The sequence below is a fragment of the Protomyctophum bolini genome, assembly GCF_963924005.1.
Source record: "Protomyctophum bolini genome assembly, chromosome: 1".
Classification (NCBI taxonomy): Eukaryota; Metazoa; Chordata; class Actinopteri; order Myctophiformes; family Myctophidae; genus Protomyctophum; species Protomyctophum bolini.
The window spans coordinates 7,947,791-7,958,991 of record NC_137862.1 but is presented as its reverse complement, the minus strand read 5'-3'; the positions used below and the strand labels follow the sequence as shown (position 1 = coordinate 7,958,991).

The 11,201-nt window shown below is 40.1% G+C and overlaps 2 protein-coding genes across 3 annotated transcripts in view; both read left to right on the top strand.

Annotated features, from left to right (window-relative positions):
* Positions 1-1,406: 1,406 nt before the first annotated feature.
* clec3a (C-type lectin domain family 3, member A) lies at positions 1,407-3,087 on the top strand. The gene is made up of 3 exons (XM_080765657.1): positions 1,407-1,672; positions 1,764-1,850; positions 2,230-3,087. Exons 1-3 carry the CDS (start codon positions 1,564-1,566, stop codon positions 2,625-2,627), a joined length of 594 nt encoding a protein of 197 aa, XP_080621783.1. The 5' UTR covers positions 1,407-1,563; the 3' UTR covers positions 2,628-3,087.
* Positions 3,088-5,028: 1,941 nt separating this feature from the next.
* usp47 (ubiquitin specific peptidase 47) overlaps positions 5,029-11,201 on the top strand; it is a 31,708-nt gene continuing 25,535 nt past the window's right edge. The window contains exons 1-4 of one of the 2 annotated variants that reach the window (XM_080765103.1): positions 5,029-5,306; positions 7,954-8,013; positions 9,579-9,773; positions 11,083-11,196. In XM_080765103.1, coding sequence (XP_080621229.1) covers positions 5,262-5,306; positions 7,954-8,013; positions 9,579-9,773; positions 11,083-11,196 — 414 coding nt within the window. In that variant the 5' untranslated portion in view covers positions 5,029-5,261. The remainder of the gene's footprint in view (positions 5,307-7,953; positions 8,014-9,578; positions 9,774-11,082; positions 11,197-11,201) is intronic. The other variant, XM_080765104.1, reaches the window with a different exon arrangement.

Genomic DNA, 11,201 nt, shown 5'->3' with positions numbered 1-11,201 from the left:
ACTAGAGCATGTCTGAAATAAGTATCAGAGCTGAAATCGACATGTAAATATGAAATAAATGCTTAAACATGTAGCTAGGTGTAATGTTAGAGACAACAGAAGTGAACCTTTCAAGCCTGTTTTCTCAACTCGCTGTTTTCTGCAAGCCATATCTCCAAAACTGGTGGGTCAAACTGAACAACCAATATGTCAATTTGAAGCTATGATTCCCTGCTTTCATATGACATGAAAAAACAAAATTTCAAAAAAATCCAATGGCAGTCTCTCAGTCAAATTTGGTCACACCTTTATTCTCCTTTCATTGTCATTTAATGTTTGTGTTGAGTCATTGTTGACAAAAAAAGCCGATTTGTTCAGACACACGTAAATTCTCTTTTCATTGTCAATGGCAAAATGTGACATGATTGTGACGAAAGGCTGTAGGAGGGGCTAGCACCTCTCAACAAACATTAAACGTCCATTTGACTTGGCTGCCACATGACGTATAATTTCGGAAAGCTATGCATTGGAGGGGAGCGCCCGTCAAAAAACAGTATTGTGTCGAAATTACAGAAGAACATATTGATGATTAAGTATATGTGATTACTTAAAGGCAATAGGCTAACCAAAAACAGTAGCCTATACATTTTGAAGGCCAATAGAAACGGGTTCTTTTTAGATGTTTTGAGAGTTGTTTCTATGTTGAGCCCACGTGTCCAAGACATCAACACAATACTTCAGGTAGACAGCAGAGTTTTTCTTAATCCCCTCTCCCATCTGTCCAAACTCCACAACATCACACTCTAAAAATAGAGCTGGGAACTGGACTTCCTCTCGTCGAATAATAGCCTCTTTATTTCCAAAGTTCTGTAAGTCAGTTTTTTTCATCACACTTTGAACTGGTCTTCTATATTCAACGCTGTGTGTTTGTTAACTGTGAATTAATTAAGTTTTTGTACATAAATGTGATTCTGTGACACGGATCATTTCATTCTTCAAATTTGAAGAATCTCCGTTGACAGAGATGGTGATATTGGCACTTTCCCCTCCAGTGTAGACAACGAGCAGTCACACCATTTACAGTATCACTTGTATACAGTATTCATTTAGCAGGTCTGAAATAGCCACACGGTGGAAGGGAAGGGATGGAATGGAATCTACTACAGTATAGAGATGGTAACATTTTCTCATACAGAACACTCTGTAGCAGTCAATGAATTTAAAGCTTGTTTGTGAAATGAAAGGGGGGAAACTGCTTACTGAACTGCAACCTTGTCCCAAGTAAATATTTATGAATGGCCAAAGACAGGGAAATCACTGTCTGCCACTCCCCCTCCTCCAGAAGTTTGGAAAAAAATAAACATAGCGTCAGCCGATGGAGGGGAGGTATATAGAGGGGCATACAGAGGGCCTGTATATAGGCAGGTCTTTTAGTTCTTCTGTCAGTGTCTCGTACAGGATCCACTGATCTGAGAGCAGGTCTTTTAGTTCTTCTGTCAGTGTCTCGTACAGGATCCACTGATCTGAGAGCAGGTCTTTTAGTTCTTCTGTCAGTGTCTCGTACAGGATCCACTGATCTGAGAAATGGCACGTCTGTTCCAGCCCATCTTTCTGCTGCTTTGCCTCTCCTTGCTCCATCATTGCTACAGCCGACCATCTCGAACCAGGAAGGCGGTGCCAGCTCGACAGACAGGTAACTGTACCCAGCATAAGATCTACTGCCGTGCACGCTGCTTACTAACGTTGCGTACCAACGCTGTTTTTATTTTTATTTATGGATACAGCTGCCGATGGAGATGACGTGGAGTCCCAGCTTGAGAAACTGTGGCAGGAGGTGAACTCGCTGAAAGAGATTCAGGCTTTGCAGACAGGTACAGCATGGCACACAAAGGCAGATGAAAGGGTCAGTGTTTCTGAGAGGACCCACACACACAGATTCAGAAGAGATTCCGATGCTCATTATACAACAATGTGTTGTATAATGAGGATATTGTAGAAATTGTAATGATCTTATAGACCCATGGTACAAGACTGACATAGAATACTAGGAATGTTTCTATAAGTCACCAGCAAGAATATACCAATCAAAGTTAGATAGAGGAATTTGGAGATTTAAAAAAACAACAAAAAACAATTACTATAATATATATGGGGAGCCAAAATATGCTTTATTGTTTTTATTAAACCACTTTTAATATCAGATAGTTTGTTTTCCAATATACTCACACATGGAAAATATCTTATTTTCAGTTTGCCTTCGTGGAATCAAAGCTCACAGGAAGTGCTACCTTACTATTGAGGAACCCAAACACTACCATGCAGCAAATGAAGACTGCATTGCACAAGGGGGCACCCTAGCCACCCCACGAGACGTGAATGAGAACAATGACCTGAGGGACTATGCCAAGAGGAGCGCTCCAGGCACCAAGGACTTTTGGATTGGCGTGGCTGATATAGGGAAAGAGGGCCTATATATCGACGTCAACAGCGTGCCCATCGGCTACTTCAACTGGGACCGCTCCAAGAAGCAGCCCACAGGCACCAAGAGGGAGAGCTGTGTTGTTCTGTCAGTGGCTGCACATGGAAAGTGGTACGATGAGGTTTGTCGAAGCCTGAAAAAGTACATTTGTGAATTACTCATTCCCTAACTGGGATAGCACTAAGGGGGTGATTTACGGTATACTGTACATACACTGTTGTATGACAAAGTATAAATCAGTCTTAACGAGACCAAATGGTTGTTGACAACCTGATGGTCATTTATGCTGGTCATTAATTAAAACCATGCAAAGCACAAGTATTGTTTCTTTTTTTTTTAAGGAATTCCTTTAGAAATTCAGTTTTCAGGTATTTGTTGCATTTGTTTAAAAATTGAAAGAGTTAGTGATCATTAAATATAAAAACAATGTGTTTTTTTCTTACAATACCACAGAAACTCATATTATGATTATGATATTACAAATTGGATCCTGCTCTTCTGTGTCAGATAAACATTCCACTCACATTAGCCATGCGGATAAAAGCTGAACTGCTTAAGTAGCCAGTGAACATCCTTGTATTTCTATTTTCCAATAAAACTGGAATAACAAAAAGGCCAGTGTGACTCGCAACCTTTGCTGCAAGTAATTATTTCTCTCTCTTCCAGTTTTCCGATGATGCACCGCAATTATGTAATGTATTGAACTGTATTAAGCACCCTGAGCTAATTTCCAGATTTTACGGGGGCCAGTTTCGAATTGCAGCCGTCCGTAGGTGCCCTTTGAGAGAGGTTTTGAAGGAGTCAAGGGATTCACACGTCTTAATGACTGTTGGTAGGGCGTTCCACATTTTGGTGGCATAGGAGCGAAAATAATTTAGTCCCTTGGTCAAGGGGGAAATCTATTTAGCCTACATTGTATACAAACAGTATCAACAGCAACAAAAACAACAAAATATATCAGCTATATATAATATTACTATGGCTGTTTGGATTCCACTACACTTAAGTTCATATTTCATAATAATATTCATATTATTAGATTGGAAATATCATCATCCACATAACATAATGAAAATGAGATGAATGAAAAAGAGGAAAATGTGCACTCGACTTACATAATTCATGTTTAGGTTCCTATTGTAAATGTATACTGGGTGTGCCCTCTACTGGCTGTTATCTGTATTTCAGAGAAACTGAACGCTAGCCTACAGCTAGTAATCGAAGCGCAAAGACTAAAATGTCTATGACTATAAAATAATATCCTACATCTTAGCAGATTCATTATGCTCCTCTGACTGTGAAATGGTTTATGCTGTGATGAAGATTGTCACTTTAACTTTAGGCTACCTTTTCATTGCAAGGCTAAATCAAATGTGTACACTACACACTCACTTTATCCAATTTTAAACCCTTGGGAGAACAACTGTGACTGTGCCATCCATGAGCACTTGTTACGCGTGTAGTCGTGTACACTTGTTATTATAAGTTAGATTTGAAGTCTTGCAATAACAGTTATTGTTATTACAAGTGTTACTACTACTAAGTGCTCAGGCACTAGTACAACTGTACAAGTGTATTGTAAACATGCACGTGCCACCCCCCAACACACACACACACACACACACACACACACACACACACACACACACACACACGCACACACACACACACACACACACACACACACACACACACACACACACACACACACACACACACACACACATACATTTAATAAACCTTACAAATACAAACATTATTGTTTGTATGTAGGCTACCCAGATGATTAGATGAATGTGCAACATTGTTTCCTCACTCAAAATCAAATCAAACCATCATACAATACACAGGTAAGTGTATGCACTATGCAGCAGGACATGTGGATACTACATAATAAAACAATACAAATATAGTCATTGTTATTATGAACTACTATTTTAAAACGTTATGTAATATGTTGTAATGTACACTATATTGTTAAACTTTATTGAACTGTGTGTCTGCATGTGGTGATGGTGGTAATCACTTGAGTGGTTACTACTGCTTACAGACTATTTTTAAATTCCTAAAGTTTTAAGTTTCAGTTAGTTATGTTTAGTTTGTGAATAAATAGATGATTATTAATCAACAACAGCATAGCTCTGTCCCCTATTGCACTCAACCCTATTTTTCTCATCATCATTCTCCCATCCAATAATAGTAATTTTGTTATTTCAAGTTCAACCATATAACTCCCCTAATGAACATTCTTCAGATAGCAAAAGTAAAATAACAGCTTACCTTTAACAATGTCTTATAGTCATTTATAGCCTATACTGTCTTATGTGGTCGGCAAATATTAAGGCGAGCTGTCCGTGTCTCTTGGGCGAGCACGCGTCCGTCTTTTCCCTTTACCAACTCGCCCCCGCGGAAAGTACAGACAACTCACCCCGCCATGTCAGAAAGTGAAGACAACTCACCGGGGTGAGTTGTCCAGTATTCGTGACGCTGTCTCGTCTCGACACCGTGACTGAAGTCTCGCGGAGTTGAGCATCGGCCATCTTTCTCCATTGATAGCAGCAGCCGGGGTTTAGGTTTAGTATACTTTGTGCTTGTTTGTTTGGGGGAAGCAGAGTGAGAAAGTGTGTGTCACTTTGGTGAGCCCGCCGCAAGTTAATTACCAAGTTGTATTCGCCCGACCAGAACGGGCAGAACCTAGACCCAACAGAACACCGCACAATGTCGGTGCCTTGCGCCGACGTATTGTCCCGTTGACATTGTTAACCTGGATATATTAGATGTGTGTGTAAAAAGTGTCGCCCTAATGGAAATGGTGCCCAACGAAGAGAACCAGCTCGTACCCAGAGAGGTGAGAGACATTATTGTTTAATTATATCATTACTATACGGGACTGATTGTGGAACTGACAACTGGACACGAGCACAGCAATCATTCCTGACAGGAAACACGACACAAAAAATATTATTATAAAAAACGCGGTCGCGATTAAAACATTTTCAGGCCAACTATATGAGCAAACAGGAGGACTATAAGCGATCAGAACGGCCTTTCCGTGACAAGGCTAACCGCTAGCGTCTATAGTTTGACTGGTTTAGCTCTGAATAAGTTTTAGCTCGGATAACATTTAGAAGATGAATGCCTTTTAAAATGTAATAATATGAGTAACACCTGGCTCGTCACCCATATACCAGATAGCAACTATATTATGGTCATGACAACCATTTACCTATATGTCATCATAGCTAGCTTTAGCAGGTTAACGCTAGCAGCTGGTTGCTAGCTAACGTCGCCTGTCCAAAAAGAGAAGATCTACAAAAGCTATGAAGATAACAACGCGTCGTGGAAGCAACGCATTGCTAGTTTGTAGATCTGCTCTTTTTGGACACGCGACACCGTCGTACTAACTATATACGGAGTACAACCATTAAAGACAGCATCGCTGTTTTGATGTAGCCAAAGTCTTCAACTTTTTTTATTTGTTTCGTTTATTAGCGAATGTTAACTTGTTCGTGCCAAACATTCTCTAAGTGTAAACGCACTTAACGCAGATTGTTGTCGTTATCCGGTCACCATATCAGTGGTAAACTTATCTGAATAAGACAGGCCTTTTCTGACAAAGATGATAGTGTTGTTATCTATCAGAATTGTGAACTCTTGGGTAGGCCCGGTTCGTTTTCATGTTTAGCACAGTTTTGGTTATCCTCGACAAACTTGTGTTAAATGAGTGACGAATTTACATCGTGTATGACGTGGTTAAACCGTCAACACTGGGAGATGCGTCATTTGTTTTACGGGCATATAGATGCATTTATTATTGTGAGTAATCAGTGGAGTCAGGATATTTTTAGATGAGATTTAACACTGTATGCTATTCCTGCCCAGCAATGAGCATGCCTCTCACACATATTTTACATCTATTTCCCCTAAATGTGTGCATAAATATACATTTATTTAAGATCCGAAGTGTTTAGATTTGCGCTATACTAAACGCCATTCATGTTGAAAGGGTGTACAAAATTACAAATACACTGACTCGAAAGTGGCTGCATAACTGTAATGAATCCATGTGAAAAGTATACTACCTTTTACTATTTAATTACTCTATTACTCTGTGAGACTAACATTACAAACTAAATATATAAAATAAACTCCATGCAATTTATCCCTGCTGGGCGACACATCAATGACACTACAAGCCAAACAAAACAAATGTCAATGACCAACCTGGCAACCATGCAGCATAGAAGTAGAATAAAATAATGAAATTCATGGCTCTACTCCATCCTGTTTACTCCAGGTCAGTGGTTCCCAGGGTCCGGGGACCCCCAGGGGTCCTTGAGGGAGTTCCAAGGGGTTCCCCAGCTAAATGATAGTTTGGAACCAAATTAACTTTGATTTTACAATATAAAATGGGGTCCCAGAGATAGAAATGCCATTAAATAGGGGACCGTCGCCTAATTCAGGTCAAACCTGGGGGTCCTTGAAATTAAACGGGTTGAGAATCACTGCTAGAGACGTAAATCTGCTCTTTCCTTGGCATATATTTTCTAATGGAGGGACCGCGGGCTAATTAGTGTCAATTTGGGGGTCCTTGACATGAAAAAGTTTGGAAACCATTGCTCTAGGAGTCTAGGTTGATGTAAGTGGTATCAAGTTCAAGTGGCACTCAGTTTATAGGCTTCAGCAAGCTCAATAACAAGTGTACTTTGTGTTTGAAGTTTCCAAGTTTGACTGGAATGGCACACAGTCACAGACACTGAGTTTCTTGTTGGTACATTCTCAAAATAAGTTTTGAGTTGTTTTAAACTTTCAGCCAATCGTTCTATTCTTTGGTTCTGCCCTTTTGGGTTGAAAGTCCAAGGTCATAATAAAGGTCAAATTTACATAATTGGTCATTGGAAATGAACACACTCCAAGTGTATTATTTGTTTATTTCAAGATCGGATCATTCAAACTATTTAACTTGGAATGGTGGTAGCATTTTCACAGTGACAGGACCTACTCACTCGCCTCTCATCCAATCAGACAATGGGTTATATGTTGTAGCTATGATTACTATAGAGCTTTAGCTTAAAAATATATGCTTTAACAAAAAACCTACTGCACATATGGGACGATTCATTCACTTTGGGACAGTTCAATTTTTGTTTTGGGACGGTTCTGGGATGGTGGTGAAAAGGAACCATGGTATCCTCCCACCCCTTGACTCACTGTAACGATGATATTCACATTTCTGCCATTACGAATTTATTTTTATCATCCCATACATTGTGTTGCATTTGTGGCAAACTGGCAGTACCTGGTTATCATCCATGAAAATAAACCTTTAATCTAGTCTAGATATTTCTAGCAAGGGATGGTCTGAACGCTTTTATTTCCCTCTGTTTTAGGTCTTTACAATTTTATATGCTGTTGATGTTGTACAGATTATATTCCGGGTGTTTCCAAATTGAATTGACAATATTGTCATTTCCCCAACCTACTCCATATATTAGGGTGTGTTTTGGACTTGCAGACAGAATATTTTTGATGAAATGAAGAAAAGATTTTCTCAGGTAGCTCGACCCTATTGTGCCTGTGTGTGAAGGAGAGTGTATCTGTAGAAGCATTGCATGAATAACTTCATAGTGTTGGGCTGTAACTCCTAATATGTTTTCTTTTAAATGTTTATTTGAGAGTGATGCAAGTAAAAATATATCTAACTGCATCAGAATGCAGGACATGCTTGGTGCAGAGGAATGTTACTGTATTGGCATGAACAACGGTTGTCAACTGGTTGCAAAGATCAAGGTTTTATATCTACATGTTATTTAATAACTAGGCTACTGATTTTATAATATCTTACTGCATCTAAGTGGCTTTCTAGCATGATGCAAGTTGTTTTCCAAATTATGTATTGGAACACAATGGTCTGAGACCAGAAAATCTTAAAAGTGAATCTTGTAATGTTTTGGCTGTGCATGATCGTAAACATAAATTTAACTCAACTAGACCCGTGTCAGAGTACCCGTTCCACCCACCTGTCTGTGTCCCTTTTATGCCCATATATGGAGATTTCTGTATCTATCTCTCTGTGTCCCTTTATTCCTATATATGGAGTTCTGTGTCAGCCATGCCCTCTCGCTCCCTTTCACGTTATCTGGGTATCCGAGAGATTCCCAGTGGATATTCAGTCTCCATACAGTACATGGAAATATACGACATATCTTACTAATTTATCCAAGTCTAATATTACCAGTAAGACGCGCAAACGCGGGAAGCGAACGCAGCTCGTACATATTTGGGTTTTGGACGTATAGCTGCTTTGGGGACTCCTTATATGCTTATGGCTGAGTCATGGTGACGTAATCACTCAGCTCCATATATGGGCACAAAAGCGGGACAGACAGACACACAGACAGACATGATCTGCTAGGTCTCATAGTAAGTGCTCACTGCGTTCGCAACAATCTCCAGATTTGACCCGGGCTGACCTAGAGCTCCATGTATGGAGACGACAGAGACATCTAGTGCTGACATCATGTCAATATAGAATGGCACCATCATCGTGACAAGCATCCAGTCAAACCCTGTATAAAGAGTAACTATTAACAATATTATGCTCTGATGTGATCTTGAATGAGATTATAAACGGAGTTCTGGTAATCAAAATCAGCTGTGTTTACCGTTGGAGGAACATGCAGCAATGCTACCGGTAATCATTCAGGTGAATGAAATCAAGAAAATGTTATTCATGTGGGCCTCAAGCCCTCAACATGTCATCACTCAGCACGTTTTCGTTCAAAGGAAGTGATTCAAATTGGATTTGTGGACATTTGATATAAATATACACAAATGGAGGTTTTCCGATTGTTTTGGCAGCTATTGTTAGGTATGACCATATGATGACCACGAATATTCTCTAAAAGTTATTCCACTACGTCTCTACGTCTTTAAAAACCGGCTAGTAGACCACCATGCAATGTGCATCATAATAAGTAATAATAACAACCTGGGATCTCTGGGTGTGTCTGTGTGAGCATGAATTTGAAGTTGTTGTTGATCTGATGGCATGGTTTTTAAAATCGGTACATGGGCACATTTTTCACGTTTACCTTTTGACCTTCCCTGTGATTTGCAGATAGAAAATGCGGCCGAAGAGCCCAGAGTGCTGTGTATCGTTCAGGACACCACCAACGCAAAGACGGTCAATGAGAGGCTGACCTGCAACCTGCCTGCTTCCACCTCGCTCTCCAAACTTCTTGAAGATGTCGCCCACAAAGCTGGCTACGTGAATGGCACCTTCGACCTCATTTGGGGCAATGCAGCTGACATGGTTAGTAATTACATACGTCCACCTTTTTGAGTGGTGCAACCACTCCAAGAAACGGCAATGTCCGTGTCCGTCTATGTATGTGACGTTAACTTATGAGCACGACTATGACTATTAGCTAACAGCTAAGTGAACGCTAAGCTAATATGTCTGCAGAGCGTAGCATACGGTAGCCGAAAGGCAAACTGACAAATATAAAAAAAAGGAAGAAATTCATAATATTCCTCTCTCGCCCGGTATCATTGAGGATGCGGACACGTCCTATGGACGGAAACGGTTAACTAGACCAGTGTTTCCCTATTGTGTGCCGTCCGCGAGAAGTCCAGTCTGTGCTCGGTATATTGAAACAACCACACATTATTAGTATTTAAATGTCGTCATTAACAAATTCCCCAAAAATATATTTATATAAAATATTAACAGTAGTGTGTTGAGAATCAATAACATACTCGGTGATTCTCAACTTTTTATTTATTTCAGTGACCCACAGTTTGATATGCTTTACTTTATTTGTTTATTTAGACACTGTAAAATCCTCAGTATTCATTTAACTCTGAGAGTGAATCTGTAAGGGTTCATTTGGGTTCTGCTGGTCCCTGGACCCTACATTGAGAAACGGTGATCTCTAGACAAATAAAACATTTAAGTGAGAGCGAGAGCTACACTCTTGACTAGGAGTTTGTTATTGTGCATGTGCTTATTATGTATGCATGCATTCTACTCCTTTTTCTGTACTGAGCCTTGGCTAATCCTGCTGCTGACCCAGCCTAGAGAGCCCAGGTGCCATGGCTGCAGTTATCTCACTGAGTAGGTCAGTGGATTAGGCACTCTTTTCACTGCAGTCTTCTGCATGCTGCCTTCTCCTCGCTCAGCCAGTCTAGTCCTGCTCTGTTGCATATGCTGCGACGTAGGGGCATGCGTTCTCTGGCTACTACTGCGTAGGGGCATGCGTTCTCTGGCTACTACTGCGTAGGGGCATGCGTTCTCTGGCTACTTCCCACAAGAAGAAGATATTCAAAATTAATTAATTGGGAAGCTGAGGTTGTTTGTAAGCTGATTTTGTTTTTCCGTGAGCTGATTTGTAGACAGTAGGTTTGGAAAATCCTACACTGTCTTCATTCTAAATTCTTTTTTTTTGGGAAAACCTTCTTTTCTTTGTGGTTTTTGTTTTGTTTTGTTAACTGACTAAATAGAATGTAAATATAGTTATTTGTTGATGACATATTATTAATGTGTTAATATTCTATACGACCTGTGGTCGTTTTGTGTCTTAATGGTATTCAGTCAATCAGAACTACTTCTCACAATCTAGGCACCACTGGACCACCGCAGTGAAATGCCCCTCTCTGAAGCTGGGTTTGAGGCCGGAAAGAGGAACTTCCTTCAGCTCACAGACAAAGATGGAGAACAGCCTCAGATTGCATCGGTGAG

Coding starts and splice junctions, on each gene's coding strand:
- clec3a (XM_080765657.1), top strand. CDS start 1,564: ATGGCACGTCTGTTCCAGCCCATCTTTCTGCTGCTTTGCCTCTCCTTG. Junction 1,673..1,763: donor GGTGCCAGCTCGACAGACAG/GTAACTGTACCC, acceptor TTATGGATACAG/CTGCCGATGGAGATGACGTG. Junction 1,851..2,229: donor GATTCAGGCTTTGCAGACAG/GTACAGCATGGC, acceptor TCTTATTTTCAG/TTTGCCTTCGTGGAATCAAA.